At 36.1% G+C, this 18414-nt stretch overlaps 1 protein-coding gene and 1 long non-coding RNA gene across 2 annotated transcripts; both read right to left on the reverse strand.

Annotated features, from left to right (window-relative positions):
* Positions 1–725: 725 nt before the first annotated feature.
* Positions 726–5111, reverse strand: LOC123656424. Its single transcript, XR_006743536.1, has 3 exons — positions 5102–5111; positions 3012–3021; positions 726–820 (listed from the first exon to the last, which is right to left on the reverse strand). It is a non-coding gene; the product is annotated as an uncharacterized LOC123656424 (long non-coding RNA).
* Positions 5112–7235: 2124 nt separating this feature from the next.
* LOC123656520 lies at positions 7236–18205 on the reverse strand. The gene is made up of 2 exons (XM_045592190.1): positions 16829–18205; positions 7236–7370 (listed from the first exon to the last, which is right to left on the reverse strand). Exons 1-2 carry the CDS (start codon positions 18203–18205, stop codon positions 7236–7238), a joined length of 1512 nt encoding a protein of 503 aa, XP_045448146.1.
* Positions 18206–18414: the final 209 nt, after the last annotated feature.

Raw genomic sequence — 18414 nt, forward strand, 5'->3', positions numbered from 1 at the left:
TCCTTGTTACGAGAAGTAAACAATAAAACGCAACATAAAGATGGTTATAAGCCATGTCTGTTTAAGTGACAACGTTTAAATAGTGACTAAAGCGATTACAGGCGTTGTCGTTTTATGTGACACTTGGGTATACGAATACAAGTGTCGGGACAAAATTACGAGTACTTTGCGCAGAAAAATTATTTTATACTACATTTTTAGTGTTATTACGTACATTCTCATCTTAAATAAAATAATATTTACAATTTTAAAAAATTTTGATTTATGTAACATCTATGTTTTCACATTAAAAAAAAACGAGCGTACTTTAGAGTACATGATTGAAGTAAAACTTACGTAACGGAACTCTCTTTCTATCTTCACTAACTTATATCTCCCTATCAACTTCCGTTCGCCTCGCCCCATCACACTTTTCGTAACGCTCTCGTCATGCATTCACCAGCTTACTCGGCAAGTCAAGCGTACGTAAAGAAGTTTTACTTCAAAATCCTAATCCAAACGGTGCGTTACACCAGGGTCACCAACTACGTTACCAGCGGTGGGTTAAGGGTAAAATAAAAAAAATATATATCTTCTAAATGTAATATACTATCTTAATATACTATTTATCTAATATATAAAATTCTCGTGTCGCGGTGTTTGTAGTTAAACTCCTTCGAAACGGCTTAAACGATTCTCATGAAATTTTGTGTGCATATTTGGTAGGTCTGAAAATCGAACAACATGTATTTTTCATTACTCTAAGTTATAGGGGGGGGATTGAGGGAGTTACTAAAATATATGACAAAACGACGTTTGGGGGTCAGCTAGTGATAATATACTATTTATGAAATTATAATAAATTACTTTATAGATATACCAAAAAAATCTATTTTCTTCAATAAATAAAATGTTCGTGTTCAAATTATAAGGATAGATAAATATAAATTCTCCTCCGTTATCACTTAATGTATATCAATGCTTTTAAATTTAATTAAAATTAATAAAACATTATTTACCACCTCTTTGAAGTATAAACACAGCTTGTAACAACTTTAGCCTCAGCGGGATCGATTCAATGGATAACAAACTTCAATATTTGAAAAAAAAAAATTGGTTTCTTCTTGAGAGTTCTCATTCGACTACAATAAATAAATAAAATTTTAAAAACCTCGTTAGGGCAAGTGCGTTATATTCTAGAACGTCTTTATATTAATAGGTGAAGTAGAATCTTTTTATGAAAATTGTACGGACAGAGTATTATGAAATTTCGCACACTTATATTTTATATAGAGGAGTACAGAATGCTAAAATTTTTTTAATATACATAAAAATACCTTAAAACAATAAAACTCACACTACCATGTATTTGACACACATACACACACATGTTTTGTTTATTATTATAGAAGTATAGTCTTTGATAACGGATCAAACTTATAATTTGAACTAGCTATGGTCGAATTTCGACTTCTGGGCGTTCACTAGTTTTATAATAATTTTCGTTAATAAGCAAACAAACATCTATAATTTCAAGGTCTCCAGGAGGGTGAAAATCCTGTCTAGGGATCATGAAACAAACACCTTTGTAATCTTAATTAATTGGCACGAACAGTTATCGAATATGAGACTGCTAGAACAACAGTCATTACCGGTCAGACAACTGAGCCAACCTGAAGTTATTTTAGTTTATTTCAGTTTTAAAATCACTGAAGACAATATAAACAAGTGAACGATTAAAAAAATTAAGACGTATCATACAGATAGCAAATTTTATTGAATATATATTGTTTTCTAATATTTACGCAAATTTCATTCATTATAATAAACCAACTTTTTTGGATTTTATCGGGCTTATTAAGTCTTTGCTGTAAAGTATCCGAAACGTCGGGCAACTAAAAGATAAATCGTGATGTTTCATTATGATTATTCATTATAAATTATTGACTATATATTTAAATTGTTTGATTTGAATTAATTTCATCGGAAACACAAATCAAACAAATAAGAATTGTTTGCCCGCAAACGTAAAAAAAACCGACTGTGAGATACAAATATAATAAGTCTAAAATATAGTCGAATTGAGAACTTTATCCATTTTTAGTCGTTTAAAAGTGTTTTCAAATAAAAATATGACAATGTTTTATAAATTTCGAATGTCTTTTCCACTTCTGGTAATAAATTATCCAGATTTATTTCATGAGTGTCAATGTTGTGCCGTAATTCGAAATGTAAGAATTAAATTCTCTCTCCCGCAATACCGGAACACAATGATTGACGTGTATCCGCCGCTCTGTATCCCGAATTCCTGATTTAATAAAATCGTTTTATAGACAATTTGATTTAACTTTATGTTAATTTATTTGTAAATTCCTTTGATACGGATTCGTATTGTTGTTTTAAAATTAAACATTACGATAATAATTCCATCAAATACAGGTTTGTTTGAAATATTTATTAATTATTAAAAGCAGGATTACATAGTTGATAAAGATGTATGTACTTAGTGACGCTGTATTTTATGCAACATGTTACTAATTTTGTACTAAAACACAGTTTATATATTATATTTCATAAGGGTAAATGCGGAGTTTCTTGCCGATTCTTCTCTGCAGAATCTACATTCCGAATCGGTGGTAGCTTTACTTCTACAAATATAATAACAGATTTTTAAAGTTTTAATTTGTAAAATGACGATTTAAAAGTGCTTTTGGAGCCTATTTGAATAAAGCTGTTTTTGATTTTGATTTTGATTTTGATTTTTATTAGGGAACATATCCGCCAACCTGCAGTGGAGCAGCGTGGTGGACTAAGTTTCAATCCTTCTCCTATATAAGGAAAGAAGTCTGTGCCCAGCAGTGCCATGTTACAGGCTGAATGCGATATGGAATCCAAATCTAGTAATCGACCTTACTGACAATAGGACCTGTGATGGGTAATATTTAGCTGTGATGTAAGGTTGAAGTTCTTACATCCCGAATCAAGCTGCTCCAAATTTAAAGCACGATATTTAATACAGCGCTTCGCCTCACAATGTTTGCACTAATAATTCATTTTATAAAAAAAATGAACCGAATAAACAGAAAAAACAGAAAAGGTAAAAAACATAATTAATCATAATGTGATTTGTGAGAGCGTAGTAAATAAATAGACGACGCTAATATTTGCTGAACGGAGAAACGACAGTGTGAGGAACGTGACGAAAATATCCTTTTGTCTCGATGGATATCAATATTCGAAATGCAATTACGTATATTTAAGTACTATTACGACAACAGCCTTAGTTCATTTTTTGTCTGGAGTACCGGATACTGCTAAAATTCTTGACACCATTTTACGCAGATATGATTTATACCACAATTATTTTTTCTTATACAACTAGGTCGGCAAACAAGCGTTGGACTAACCAACCGCAAGGTAAAAACAGACAAAAATAATTTTGGCCATAGAGCCTTAAACAAACTTTGTCAGTTCACACATAGGCTTTCGGTCACAAGTTTGCTTAGACGGCACAGTTGTAAAAGAGGCAGTAAATAAAGATTTGTCAACACGAGCAATTAGGATGAGTGGTTGTAGACGAACTTACCCGACTTGACTAGATTCAAGTTGAGTTATGAGCTACTTTCGCCTAATCTTTTTGTTTATCTCTAACTCACTGACTTAAATAACTTTGGAAGTAATAAAGTGAAGTATTTGTTATGTAATTAGAAAAATGGATTACGTATCGTCATCATTCTTCCATCTTGTAACTATATATGAGTGTTCTTAACTGAAGAACAAACTCCATCAATAACTTTCCCCGAGTGTCGAGAAAGCACTCTGAGTACCTGCAAATGTACCGCCATTAGTCCTTTCAACGGCTTCGTCTCCTTGACAGTTCGTAACAAGCTCTATGTTACTTCACGCTTAGTATAAATTGAATGGCTAAGTTTAGCAGCATTTTAGTGGAGTGATGAAAATTATGTATTTACTATCTAAAATGTTGTAGTTCTAGTAAAATTTATCTTGGTTATTTACATACACAAAATTTAAGCCTCAAAAATAACATATAAATATGTTTTCGTATTAAAACAGTAGTTTAATAGAATTATTAGAATTATTTAGTATACTTTTTGACGATTTATTATATTAATTATATCGAATTATTTAGTACACTTTTTGGCAATTTATTATATTAATTTTATCGAAATATTTAGTATACTTTTTGACGATCTATTATTTATTCCTACAATTAAATAAGCGGCTCCTATATAGACTATAAGACTATGGCCTACTTACAAGTCAGAGTTTACGATTTAATTATATTAACTTATAAAAAAAAATATAAAAAATATTATAAATTAAAGTGAGAATATTAGGTATAAAGTAAGGGAAAAGTGAGTCGTTCGTGATCAACTGGCGTACGTTTAGAGCGAATCTTTCAAGAAGATTAAGAAGTTCTAATTTATCATCATGGTCATTATCATTTCAGCCTATTACAATCCACTGCTGGACATAGGCCTCCACAAATTCGCGCCAAAAATGGAGTGAACTCGTGTGTTTTGCCCATAGTCACCACTCTGGGCAGGCGGGTTGGTGACCGCAGGACTGGCTGGCTGGCTTATACTTTAAGTACAAACACGTCTGTGTTTGAACTTATGGTATAGACACCTACAATGAAACGAATCGAAATGTATTCGTCATATGTTTTAAGTTGAACCCGTTACTGCTAGCAGTCGCTATTGTCTAATGCATCAATAGGTATAAGTAACTAGCTGTGCTCACGGTTTCATTAGCGTTAATTAGAAGAAAAATACATCAAAATATTATATAGCCTATAGCCTTTTTCGATAAATGGACTATGTAGCTCCTGAGAATCTAAAGGTCTTCGGCTTTATAGCGTTAGTATAGATTTAATATTTTACATTAAGTTGCTCATAATAATGGATATGTCCTTCACTTATTTTTTATTAAAATAAATACTAAAATTATAATGTCCATATGAACTAAACTTAACGGAAATTCAGTCCGATTCGAAACTATTTTGAAAATCGAATAAGAAGCATACATCTTTCTAAGCTTCCGTGTTTATAATAATCAGTAATATCAACCTTTGCCTTACGAAAACACTATCAGTGTTTACTTTTGAATAAATCAGTTCCCACTTCACTAATAACCTTTTAAACATAACTAATCGCGTAGTAAATCACTTAAAACAACAAATTAAACCCTGTTACAAACGCTTAACAGCGGTATTGACAGAATGAAAAAGGGGATTTGAAAGTGTTGATTCAGAATCTCAGAATATACATATATTCGACGAAACGTTAGCGCAGCGATCAGATCCTTGACCTCTGCACGTGACAAATATGTGTATTGGCCATACAGATATTTGTCGTTGTCAGAGCGCTTGTGCTTGTGTATTGTGTGTGTTTCCGGACCCCGACACAGGAGAAAATCTTACTGGGGTCCGTTGAGTGTGAAGCGTTTATTTACTGTTATTATTATGCTGCATAGATATAAATTTACCTATACTTACACGATAATATTAATTATTATTTATACGATTCCTCTGTATGGCGTGACATTATGATTGAAGTCTACAAAGTGAGACAGATATTTATGGGGCTATTGCTGTTATAATTATAATAATAATTTCTTTATTTCAGGTAACAATTGACCCATAAAACAATTCCTCTTAAACAATTCTTATAACAACTAGAAAAATTAATGAATGTCACGACAATTTGTAAAATACAATAATAAAATAATAAAATCACATTAATAATAAACAATACCTAATACAAATAAATAATTTTAACAATAATTTTATTATATTAAAACTAAAACAACTAATTACAGCAACACAATGTCAAATATGATAATTAATAAAATAGATGTGCATACATATAACGGACACGTAAATTTTACTATTTAAAAATAAAAACATGTACCCAATAAAAACATATAATATAAATCTAATGTATTGTTCACTTCGATATCTAAGGCAAATACAACTTAAATAAAATAAAATTAATAAATGTCACGACAATTTGAAAAATACAATTACAATAATAAAATGAGACTAATTACAATCACACAATGTCCAATATGAATAATAATAATAATAATGATAATTAATATTTAATAATTAATATTTAAAGCTTTAAAGTAGGCCTGTTAAAGTAGGCCCCTCGATTGTTTACGTAAAGAGGTAAATGTGTAATAGGGATTTTTATTTGTGTTATGCCATAGGAAGCCTATATTTAGAATCGTTTGCATTTTTTAAATTTTTTATTTAATAGAAACTCTGAGACTCAAATACTCATTCTAAATAATTAATTTTATTCTTTATAAATATTCATCAATAAAAACGGATACGTCCAAAATTTTCCACTAAGCTTAATCTTTAATCTGTTCACGAAGGAAAATTTCTTATTTTAATTTTAAATTGCCTTTGAAGTCTAATATCGCACCTGCAAATCATCTAATGTTGCAAACGTTCTGACGAAAGTAACTACTTAACATCAAATAATACGACAGCGGCTTTGATCCTTTTATTGTTGATAAAAATAGTTCCTTAAATAAGTTTATTAACTCACAGCTCCTTTTCTTTCGGTTCCGATGTCCAGTCCAAATACAAATTGTCGTCAAACTCGACCACAACAGGCCCAAGCAGCTCATACATTTCTTTGTTAAAACAAATTTAAGTAAAAGTTCATCAAACTTTGTAGTAACGCTGTTCTTGTTGCTTGAAAACCCAACAACTATTTTCAAAACATATTTCCCTTACTACTAAGTAATTACACATTGCCTCCAAGAGTCTTCATACCAAAAGGGCGGTAATGTGAGACAAAGTTTGGTTTTGATAAATTCTACTTATCAAAACCTTTCCTAAGTCTCTTGTCCCACGAATTCTTCTCTGCTCTATTATGAAACTACTCTTATTAGGTAGAACTGGGGATCAAAAGTTTTCCAAAGACCATTGAGGAGAAAGCCTTCCTGCGAACCTCAAAACAGCGGATGGTAGAACCATTTGCTCTCGTCCTCAGATCCGAAAAGAGGTCGAGGAATTCTATAGACAGCTGTATTTATCGATCACACATAAGCCTGAAATTCGACGCCGAAGATCCATGTCTACCATTGTTGCTCCATTTTTCAGAAGACATTCCAGATATTAAAGTCAAAGAGATCAGTACGGCGTTCGAGGTGGGATGTCGAAGATCCATTACCACCATTGTTGCTTCACTTTTCAGAAGACATTCCAGATATCCAAGTCAAAGAGAACAGTGCGGCATTAAAACCGGAGAGGTGCCGGGGAATGATGGACTGATGGACGACTGAGTTCCTTTAAGCCGCAGGGTGACCTGTCCTAAAGGCTTGTCGAGACTCTTCAACACCGTCATCCACTCCTTTTACAATTACACCACTTTTAGAATTAGAGACCGATCTCATTAATTAGTATTCCTGAATTAGTCTTGATCTCAAGGATTCATGAGCATCGTATCATCTTTAAGATAAAAAAGGAAGCTTACAAAGATATTTATGTTGCATAATAGTTGGTAGTGAATTGTCATTCAGATCACACATAGCTCGCGCTCACAACACGCGCAGAGAATGTGCTTGGATTATAAGCATACTCGTATGCAGGTTGAATAAAACACATCTCGTAAGAAAGTCGATATAACACATACATGAAATAATGTTTACATACTTTGGTACTTATTATAATGAAACTACTTTTTCGGATTTTATCGCGGTTTACGGTAACCGATGTTTCGGATACATTACAGCAAACATGGTCACGGGACCTTGCTTCCCATTTTAGGCATTCATTAGAATGAGTGAAATTCACGTTAACATTAGAAAACATTATATGTCGGTACTATTATTTACTCGGACTTTTGTCTACTTAAACTGATACATGTACTAGCTTAGGTACTTTCGCACACTCACTCATACACACATTTACATTCATACACTTACACTCACACATACACTTACACTCACACATACACTTACACTCACAACATACACTTACACTCACACATACACTAACTAACTCAAATATACTTGATTTCTTATTCAGCATCTTATGCTTTATTACTTTTTAAGATTGTATCTGTTGTAAATATGTCTACCCCTTCTTATAGAACTTGTGCCAAAATTATATTGTAGCATAGGGGAGGTTGGTTGATCATCCTTAACACAGATTATATCTATAATCCATATAGGATGATCAGTCTGAACTCAAAAATTTTTTGTGTATTTAACCTTATGCATAAGTGAACTTTTGTAATTGTTACCATTTGTTTAAAATGTTTATTTTTAAATAAAGCTATTATTATTATTATTATTATTATGCAATGTTCTTAATTTTGCACATGCGACAGATTGAGTTACACGAGATTTTTTTCGTATACTATAGTGAAAAAAAAGCATACCTGTAGCATTATGTAGCAGTCTGTGGTATCGTAATGTTTTGGAACATTGAGCTGATACTTCCCTAGTCGGCCTGTTTCAGATTATTGACCAAGATATTGAAATAAAACTTCTTAACACATGCTTGACTTGGGGAGTAAGCTGGCGAATGTGTGACGAGAGCGTTACTAAAAGTGTGATCAGGCGAGGTGAATGGAAGTCGAGGGAGATAAAACAAGTTAGTTAAGAAAGAAAGAGAGAGAGTTAGGTTTCGTATATTACTCAGGCCAACTAAAAAAGTTTTACGTCAGCCGTGTGGGCTATAGCACGTTCGTTTTTTTACTATACTCTATATCAATAAAACAATTAAAAACCTGTTAATTTTAAGGCTTATTCGAGGAATAAAAAAAAATAATTATTCGGGAAAGTATACATTTTTTATTACAATTTTTTATCGATAAAAATCAAAATACTACTTTAAACAAATATCTCAACACTTTTATTTTAATTACAATGATTTATAAATAAAATTTATAATAATTATCGCATGATATCATAATAGCAAACTGCAATAATGATAACAGTCGTTACGTAGCCTATACATTAGACACTGTATAGCCATCATACATATACTATACATAAAAATCTTACGCTTTTTTAACGTTACGGACGTTTTTTGCTGGCTAGAGAACCCCTTCGCAACGGCCCATAAAGAACTTCGTTCCAGAAATCCTCCATTTCATTTCCACTATAATATGTTTAGGAAGAATACTATTATAATATCAATACTAGCTGACCCGGCAAACGTTGTTTTGCCAATAAACTATCTACTATAAGTATGCGGGGATTTACTTAATAGAAAATAAGGGTTGATCGTAGGGAGGTGGAAAATTAAGAGTAATAATATAAAAAACTTAATTCTATGTCATGACAAAATAAAAATAAAAATGTTGCCAAATCTATTAAAGTTTAAAATTAACAAATAAAATATAGGGGTTGATCGAAGAGGGTTGTATGTATTTTTTAATGTTGTATCATAAAAAAATAAAAAAATAATAATGTATCTAAAAATTAAAAAAAAAATTGGGGTGGACTACCCTTAACATTTAAGGGGATGAAAAATAGATGTTGTTCGATTCTCAGACCTACCCAATATGCACACAAAATTTCATGAGAATCGATCAAGCCGTTTCGGAGGCGTTTAACTACAAACACCGCGACACGAGAATTTTATTTATTAGATTAGTAGAACACTGCACCTGTTTAAGGAGAGGAAACATAAGGACTCGACAAATAACAATCTATGACTCCAGCAATGGGATCACTTTGACAAACGTTACTTTTGCAGCAAATATATATGTATTCATGTTACTTGATGTTGTCCTGGACTTGCAGGTAATATTTCAATAGAAGTATACTTTACCTGACTTGGTATAATCTGACGTAACAGTAATCTGACACATTTATTTTATATTTATTGAGTTATTTGTATAATCATTCAGAAAATATTAAACAAAAACTCCACTGTAACTAGGACGCTAGTTATTTGCAATAAAAATATTATCTGTTTTCAAATACACGCAAAACGTATCCTTCAACTGACAGTAATCCAACAAAATTTTCTGAAGAAGGTCGCTGCAATAAATTAGTGTCAATATCCGTTTGTCATGCAAAAAGGGGCTATAAATTACGGACATATGTCGAGGTAATATCGCGGTGATAAATATCTCGCAAAGGACCTGTGGGCTACATTCAAGCTATTCACAAATAAGCTATGTTATCGCTTGCGTGCGTCTCAACAAAACTTAGCCTACATAGAGAAAGGAGCAAATACATGTCTTCGGTTATCACAAATTTTTGGTTTGAATTGAGGTTTAATTAGAAACAATCTTTCTCATTTTGTGTATTTCAGCAAAGATTAAAAAAGAAAACAGTAAGAGTACGAAGGGTATCTAATAGATTTTAACAACAATATTACATCTAGTACTCGTAATATTCGCTTAAGCATTACTGTATCATAAACAACATTTCGTTTGTGAGTATCTCTATCGCTGAATACTGTATGTGTCCCGCGGGGGATGAACGTAAATCCGAACTTACACATACATTATTCAGAAATAGATGATAAGTTTCATTTAAATTCCTTACTACTACACTTCCATTACTTCTTTGTGACAAGTATCGTATGAAATTATTCACTTTTCAGACGTTCACAATGTCTCTCTTAAATATTAATCTGTCGCCTAAAATACAGAGTTTTATATTACTTTGAGCCAGTTGTGGATAACGCTATTTGACGGATAACGATACAAATAGACTGACAGCGGGAGGTAGAATAGGCCAGTAAGACCTGTTTCTCCTCAATTATTAAGCTGCAAATTTAAGATTAATGTATGGGAATAGAAATATGTCAAAAGTACAGTAGAATTCGATAGTAAAATAGAATAATTAATCAAAATATTTTTCTTTCGGATAGTGTCATAGTGCCGTGTGGCTACGGCAGTAAAGAATATAGCCACCCCCTCTCTTCCCGTGGGTATCGTAAGAGGCGACTAAGAGATAACACAATTCCACTACCACCTTGGAACTTAAAAAACCGACCGATGGCTCGATAACCATCCAACTGCTGGCTTTAAAGTACACAGGCCGAAAATGGGCAGCAGCGTCTTCGGTGTGATAAAGCCAGCGCTGCGGTCACCAACCCGCCTGCCCAGCGTGATGACTATGGCAACACACATATGAGTTCACGCCATTTTTGGTGCGAACTTGTGGAGGTTTATGTCCAGAAGTGGACTGCGATAGACTGAAGTGATGTGAGTGATTGTAAGTGTCATCCGTCAAATAGCGTCATCCATAGCTGGTGGAATCAGGATATTAGGATTTTAATCTATTTTTTTCAATTTTATCCCTTATAAAAATTATATAAACGCTTTATGTTCAAAGGTCTCCAGTGGGATAACATACTGGGACAGGAACACCTCAAAGCGAACACGTAACTCCAGTCTCGTTATGTCAAATATGCGAGAAACTAAGTATTTTACTGCAAATTAATATTGAAAATAGTTAGATAATGGCACTGCGGGCATGTTAAAACCATTAAAAATATTGATTATTTTAACCAATCTAACTTAAGCCGAATGTCATGTGATAAAAACCCAAAGTCTTGCAAATAGTCAAAACTTTATTTTTAACACTAGAATAAAACAATAACTTGAACTAGTATGAGAAGTTTTGCAATGGCTAGTGTTAACCAACATAATTTGTCTTGCAATAACACATTGCTTGAAACAATATAATATGAAATGTAACACAATAAGTCCGGAACGTCGGACGCTCGGGGCGCGCGTTGGAACAATTACCGCGAACTTGTGGCACTACTACAAGTTACTGCATTGTTAGCTGGCGATGCTGAATGCGGTACGCTTATACAATACATTATTATTGTTTTAAACAGTCGAAGTATTTTAAAGTAATTAACGCTAATGATATTTTTTTATAAACAACTAGGTCGACAAACATGCTTATGGCACACCTGATGATAAGCTTCGCTTATCGTAGCCTATAGACGCCTGCAACATTACAAGCATCGTAAGCGCGTTGCCGACCATACCACCAATATCCCCAGGAGCTCTGGTCACCTTAATCACCACAGGAACACTTCATGAAACCATTATTATTTAACTGTGATCTTTTGTAAGGTCCCAAGTCGGGCTGCTCCAGATTTCGAGCAGGAAATTTCCTGCTGAGCGCTACCTCAGTTGACATATTTATAGAGTTTTAAACAAACTCCAGAGGAGTTAGTTAATGTTTTCTAATGTAATACACTCGTAAGAAGAGGATCAGAGGATTACATTGTACTGGGTGCACTGATTTCGATGATCCTGTTTTTAATCGGAAGGTGGTGCTTGTCATGTGGTCCCTTTTAAATTCTATTTTATCGTATTCACTTGACTATTTTTTCGTCGACCTACGTTTTATTACTGGTCGATGTAATTGAATTTTTTTTCGTTTGTGCGCAAATACAATTATTATTAAGGTTATCAAATACTAAAAAAAAACGCAATGGCGAAATCTTCTCAAAAATAAACCTGTACTAGTAGTGTAGTATCTCAAAAATAAACATGTAAAACTAAAATATTTGTACATTTAAATTATATAACAAACGGTGTATTAATAATGCTTGACCGTTCCAAAGAGGATTTACAATTTAGATATTCAGAGTGTAAGCGGCTTGTAGTCGAGCGGGCGGTGTGTGCGGTCGTCACGAACTCATTAGGATTAGTTGTATAATTAACTCTCTCCTGTTTTAGTTTATAAATTTAATTCAAATAATTGCGATTGCTCGCAAACGAAAAATAATCGACTTCGTATACATATACAACGAAAAACATTACACTCTTTCTGCAGTCGGGTAAAAATATAACGTAGGTCAACTAAGTGGATAACATATTCAAAAAAAGTGTATATTAGCTCCGATGCACCTCCGACGTCTTTCAGATTTAAATAGATATAAAAAAGGGCTTACTAGTCTAAAAAAAAATAATAGCACAAATCAAATTGTAATACAATCAAATTTTAAATAAACGAATCCAATAACGCCATCTATCGGAAGTCAATAGAGTTCCGATAGATGGCGTTAACAAAAACGTAACGAGGTCATTCGTTCATTCGTTAACGACCTTATATGGAAATCGATTTTTAAGGAGTAAAGTTCAATAAAAATAATTTCAATAACTATATCACACTATGTGTTAGCCGATCGGTACATTCTCTTTTATATACATGGATTTAGAAAAATATTTTTATTGATTGTATTTAAATGGGGTTATGATTACGCAAATATTCGTAACGTCTTACTTCGCTTTAAAATATAACCTTGATTTATATGTAAATAGACAAACAAAGGCATTTCTCATTCTTACATATATTATGTAAAGCGATCCAAATTATCCTCAGCACGGGTAAATACGACTGAATCAAATTATCATATTAAACAAAACATACATTTTCTTTCGACTGTTTATTACCTCTGCAGTGATATCTATATCATTGCGATGTATATTTAAAAACTGAAAGTGCATCACTTCGCATTGCTTTATAAATTCATCATCATCATCAGTCACAGTCCACTGCTGGACATAAGCCTCCATAAGTTAGCGCCACAAATAGCGTGAACTCATGCTCTATAAATTATTTTCTACTAATATACAAATATTCTTTATTGTAAAGCAAAAACTATAAACAAAAAGAATAGAAAGAATAGAGGGAAAAAATTAAAAAAGGCGGTCTTATCGCTAAGAGATCAATCCGTTCCAGACAAATTTCAGGTAAAAGATAAAAAATAAGTACAGTCCTCCTGTGACCATGGCTGCTGTAACGTATCCAAAATGTCGGGCATGTAAAAAGACCTAATAATCCGCGATAAAATCCGAAAAACTTGTTTCATTACAATAAGTAAAATTCACGTAAGCATTAGAAAACAATTAAGCTAAAAAGTAATATACATAATAGAGATGTACACAATAAATATATTTGAAAATGTATGTTGTATTTTCTCAGAATACCTTGCGAAAAGCGTAGGTGTTGTGATGGAATCATTTACTACATAATTACCTGAAGTGCAACCTATCTGCACTCGACGAAACTCAGCTCTACGAATCTGCGAACTAGTTATTTTCATATTATATTTTATTTCAGGAAGAAATTTATATGGAGAAAAATATATGGGAACAATTTTATTACAAATACATATCTGGAGTTTGATCTAATAAATGTTGGCGAAAGTAACAATCAACAGTGATTATGTTCAGTGCAATAAAGAGTTTCGAGACTGAAAATATTCCCACTTATGTTTGTAAAGTTTTTGTCTGAGAATACAGTTACTACAGAACAAAGGTTTTTTTTTTTTTAATTTGCAGTTAAATTGACCATGAAATCCTCTCGGGTTTATCTGTGTACTAAGATTATATTCCGTCCTGTGGCCTGTCCAGTGAGGTCGAGAGGGCGGCGCAGAGCTTAGGCAACTCTGCGTTTTCTTGAAGAGTGACCTAGGCGACACAGTGTCTGTCTGACACTCTCTAAATCGTCTGCAATAGACGAACTCAGGCCAATGATATGAGATGAATGAAGATTATATTACAGATAGTTTTTGCAAAAAGTATTTTTTTGGAAATTGATTTGACTTTCGTGGTACTTTTGTACATTTTTTTTTCAACTAGGTCGGCAAACAAGCGTACGGCTCATCTGATAGTAAGCGATCACTATAGCCTATAGACATAAAAATAAAATTTTGTAAACTATAAGTTTTTTAGTCGTCTCAATTAATAAAACAACGTGAACCCATCCCGTGCATCTTTATTTTTACAATATAGATAATATCCTACTGTGTAATATAAATACAAGGCTTTAGCCAATAAAAACTTAAAAAACAAATACTGCTCATAAAACACAATTCAAATAAAAGGCTTATCGATTTCCTGTCGGAATTAATCCAGACACTGAGTCGGCGTTTTCGTGTCGCTCGCAGCTATTCTATTGTTTTATCAAGATTGAAGATTGAAGGTAGTTGCGACGGAGATGAAGTTACGACAAGAAAGTCGATGTCATTTCCTTGTCTCAATGAGTATAATATCTGATTGCATCGGATTGCATCTTCTAAATGAAAACGTCTGTGCTTTTTTATTGTTTAGTGATAGAAAAGTTTGCAGTTTTATCTTTTTGTCCCGTTTAGGAAAATGCTGCAAAGTTCATTTCATTAGGACTAAAAGCAAGTTATTCCCAAGTCATGTCAAATAATGGAAACTGACTTATTATTTTATTGATCTTTTTTTTTTTTTATGCATAGATAGGCTGGCGTTTGACCGCTATTTCACCTGATGATAAGTGAAAATGCGGTCTAAGATGGAGCACGCTTACCTAGAAGTAACCTATTCACTCGCGACTTAAAGATCCCCAGGTCATAGCTTTCAGGAAACACAGACGCTGGTAGAGAGTTCCATTCTTTGGCCGTACGGATCAAGAATGTACTAGCGAATCGCTTAGTGCGTATAGGGGGAATGTCAACCATATAAGGGTGACGTAACGCAGAGCGTCTGGTTGTACGATGATGGAAGGGGGAGGGCGGAATCAGGTCATGGAGTTCTTGCGCACACTCTCCGAAGTGTATCCGATAAAAAACCGACAGGCCGGCCACCCTACGCCGATGATGTAAGCTTTGCAGCTTTGTGGCGACCAGTGCATCGTCACCGATGAGCCTCCTGGCTCGTCTCTCAATTGATTCAAGAAGCTCCAGCTGGTACTTGGCTGAGCCATCCCAAAGATGAGAGCAGTACTCCATGCATGATCGAACTTGTGCTTGATATAAATTCAGAAGCTGTTCCGGAGTGAAGTACTGTCTCACCTTCGAGAGGACGCCCAGTTTTTTGGCAGCTGTTTGAGCTTTTGCCTCTATGTACGAGCCAAAATTGAGGGTGGATGTTAGAGTAACGCCAAGAAGCTCCAGGTGGCCGGATATGGGCACGGGCACACCTCGGAAAGAGGGAGTCAGTTGGAAAGGACTCCGTTTTGCCGAGAAGAGACACGCCTGGGTCTTAGAGGCGTTGAACTTGACCAGATTTGCGTCACCCCAATCAGAGACGGCTTTAAGGGACAAGTTCAGACGCTGAATCATGGCTTCCCTCAGCGACTGGATCTCAGACCCACTCGCTCGTGCGTCGGACATGTAACGCTCGACAACGGTGCTGTCATCTGCATACCCAAAGGTCCCGGGTTTGAGCAGGTCGTTGATGTGCAGCAAGAATAGCGTTGCCGAGAGTACAGACCCCTGAGGGACCCCGGCATTGATGACCAAACGATCGGACTCGCAACCGTCTATAACCACGCGAATTGATCGATCCCTCAGGAAGTCAGATATCCAAACACAGAGAGAAGCGGGTAGGCCGTATGAGGGAAGTTTGCTAATAAGGCCATCGTGCCAGACCCTGTCAAATGCCTTCGAGATGTCGAGCGAGACCGCTATGGCTTCCCCGTGTTTCTCGATAGCCTCACTCCAAATGTGTGTGGCATACGCGAGAAGATCACCAGTGGACCGCTTGCGACGAAAACCGAACTGTCGGTCGCTAAGAAGATCGTTCTCCTCAAGGTGTGCCAGAAGCCGATTATTCAGTATACGTTCCATACTCTTACAGAGTATGGACGTTATGGAAATTGGTCTGTAATTGACAGGGTCAGCTCGACTGCCCTTTTTGGGCACAGGCTGCACGTTAGCTTGCTTCCAGGCTTTCGGCACTTGTCCTGTCGCTAGAGAGAGACGAAACAGACGTGTCAGGATTGGAGACAACTCAGGTGCGCAAGTTTTGAGTACTATGGCAGGTATTCCGTCAGGACCACTAGCTTTATTCACGTCCAGATTGCGCAAGGTTTTAAGGACCTCTTTTTGACGAATTCGGACTTCAGACATGGACGTCTCGCATCGAATCGAAGAAATTGGAGGTGTGGCGCTGCCTGAGTCTAAACATGAGGATTCCGCAAAGAGTTTTGCAAATAGGTTTGCCTTCTCCTCTGCGGTGTGGGCTAGTGATCCATCGGGTTTTAGCAGTGGAGGTAGTGAGAGGCGACAGAAGTTCGACTCAACCGACTTAGCCAGGAACCAAAAGGCCTTACTACCAGGTGGGTATGACGAAAGCCTAGTCCCAATTCTGCCAATGTGGTCAAATCGAGCCTTCCGGAGAGCCTTCTTGCAGGACTTGGCAGCTCTATTATAGGCTTTCTTCCTCTGGCTCACGTCTGTTGTCTTGTGGTTACGAGCATCGACCCAGGCCAGGTAAGCAGTGTTCTTTTCTGCTTCAGCACGAGAACAGTCAGAGTTGAACCAGGGTCGAGCTGCCACGGAGGCTGAAGCGTCAGTGAATGGAATGTAATACTCCATTCCCTGACGCAGCACATCAGCCACAGCATTCGCACATGATGAAGGATCATCAGAGGAGAAGCAAATCTGCCGCCACGGGTACGATGCAAAGAAAGAACGCATCTCATCCCAATCTGCTGACTTGTATCGCCATATTCGCCGGGTGCCTTTGGGGCAGGGAAAGGGCGGCGAATAAACGGATACAGACTTCACCAGACAGTGGTCGGAGCTGCCTAAAGGCGATGAGACCGAAACCGAATAGCGGTCAGGATCTGTTGTCAGCAGTAGGTCCAAACAGTTGGCAATATGCGAGTCAACATCGGGTACCCTAGTTGCTTCTCGGACTAGCTGGGTGAGATTGAGCGTTGAAGCGAGGTTACGAATCTCTCTACCAGCGTGGTCAGTGTGCTGGTATGGGAATAGCCACTCTTGATGGTGGGCGTTAAAGTCTCCCAGCATTACCAATTGAGCAGTAGGATACCGCTGCTGAGCCGCGTCAGCCGCCTCACTAAGGTGTTGCATAAGCCTGGTTGTCTCCACATCTCCGCTGTGTGAACGGTAAACACAGACGTAAAGAATTTTCGCCACTCCTGTATCCACCAAAACCCATAAGTTGGAGAAGTTGGGGTCTTCAAGATTACGGAGACGCCGGCAGCATATGTCGTCGCGGGTATATAAGCAAACGCCCGCGCGTGGTTTAAAATTATGCTCCAAGGTATATCCCGGGTAACATAAGTATGCCGTGTCAGACGGACTGCCGATCTGCGTCTCCGAGAGGAACAATAGGGCCGGTTTCTCAGTCTCGAGATGGTGGTGGACTGCAACGAGATTGGAGTGCAAACCTCGAATGTTGGAGAGGTGCACTGATAGTGAGAGGGAGTGCAACCGCTGTGCTGCCTTGTTTTTGTACCTCTTAGCCATATAAAAACGAGTGAAGGAAGGCGAGAAAAAGGCAGTGAAATGAGGCTCCACGCAACTAACCCCCAGACTACCACCGGATCACCGCGCCGGAAAGGGGATTGGACTGGAGACTGCGGGGACGCCCGAGCCCCCCCGGAGATGTCCACCGGGCCCTCTCGTCCGGTCGCCAACCGGCACGATGGCGCATCCCGGGATTTTTCGACAGTTGG

The sequence above is a fragment of the Melitaea cinxia genome, chromosome 9 (assembly GCF_905220565.1).
Source record: "Melitaea cinxia chromosome 9, ilMelCinx1.1, whole genome shotgun sequence".
NCBI classification, from domain to species: domain Eukaryota; kingdom Metazoa; phylum Arthropoda; class Insecta; order Lepidoptera; family Nymphalidae; genus Melitaea; species Melitaea cinxia.

Excerpts from the sequence above, each read along its gene's own strand:
- LOC123656520 (XM_045592190.1), bottom strand. The coding sequence starts at position 18,205 with ATGGCTAAGAGGTACAAAAACAAGGCAGCACAGCGGTTGCACTCCCTC. Across the intron at positions 7,371-16,828 it reads GCGAGACGTCCATGTCTGAA|GAGTGGATGACGGTGTTGAA; the intron begins GTCCGAATTCGT and ends TAATTGTAAAAG.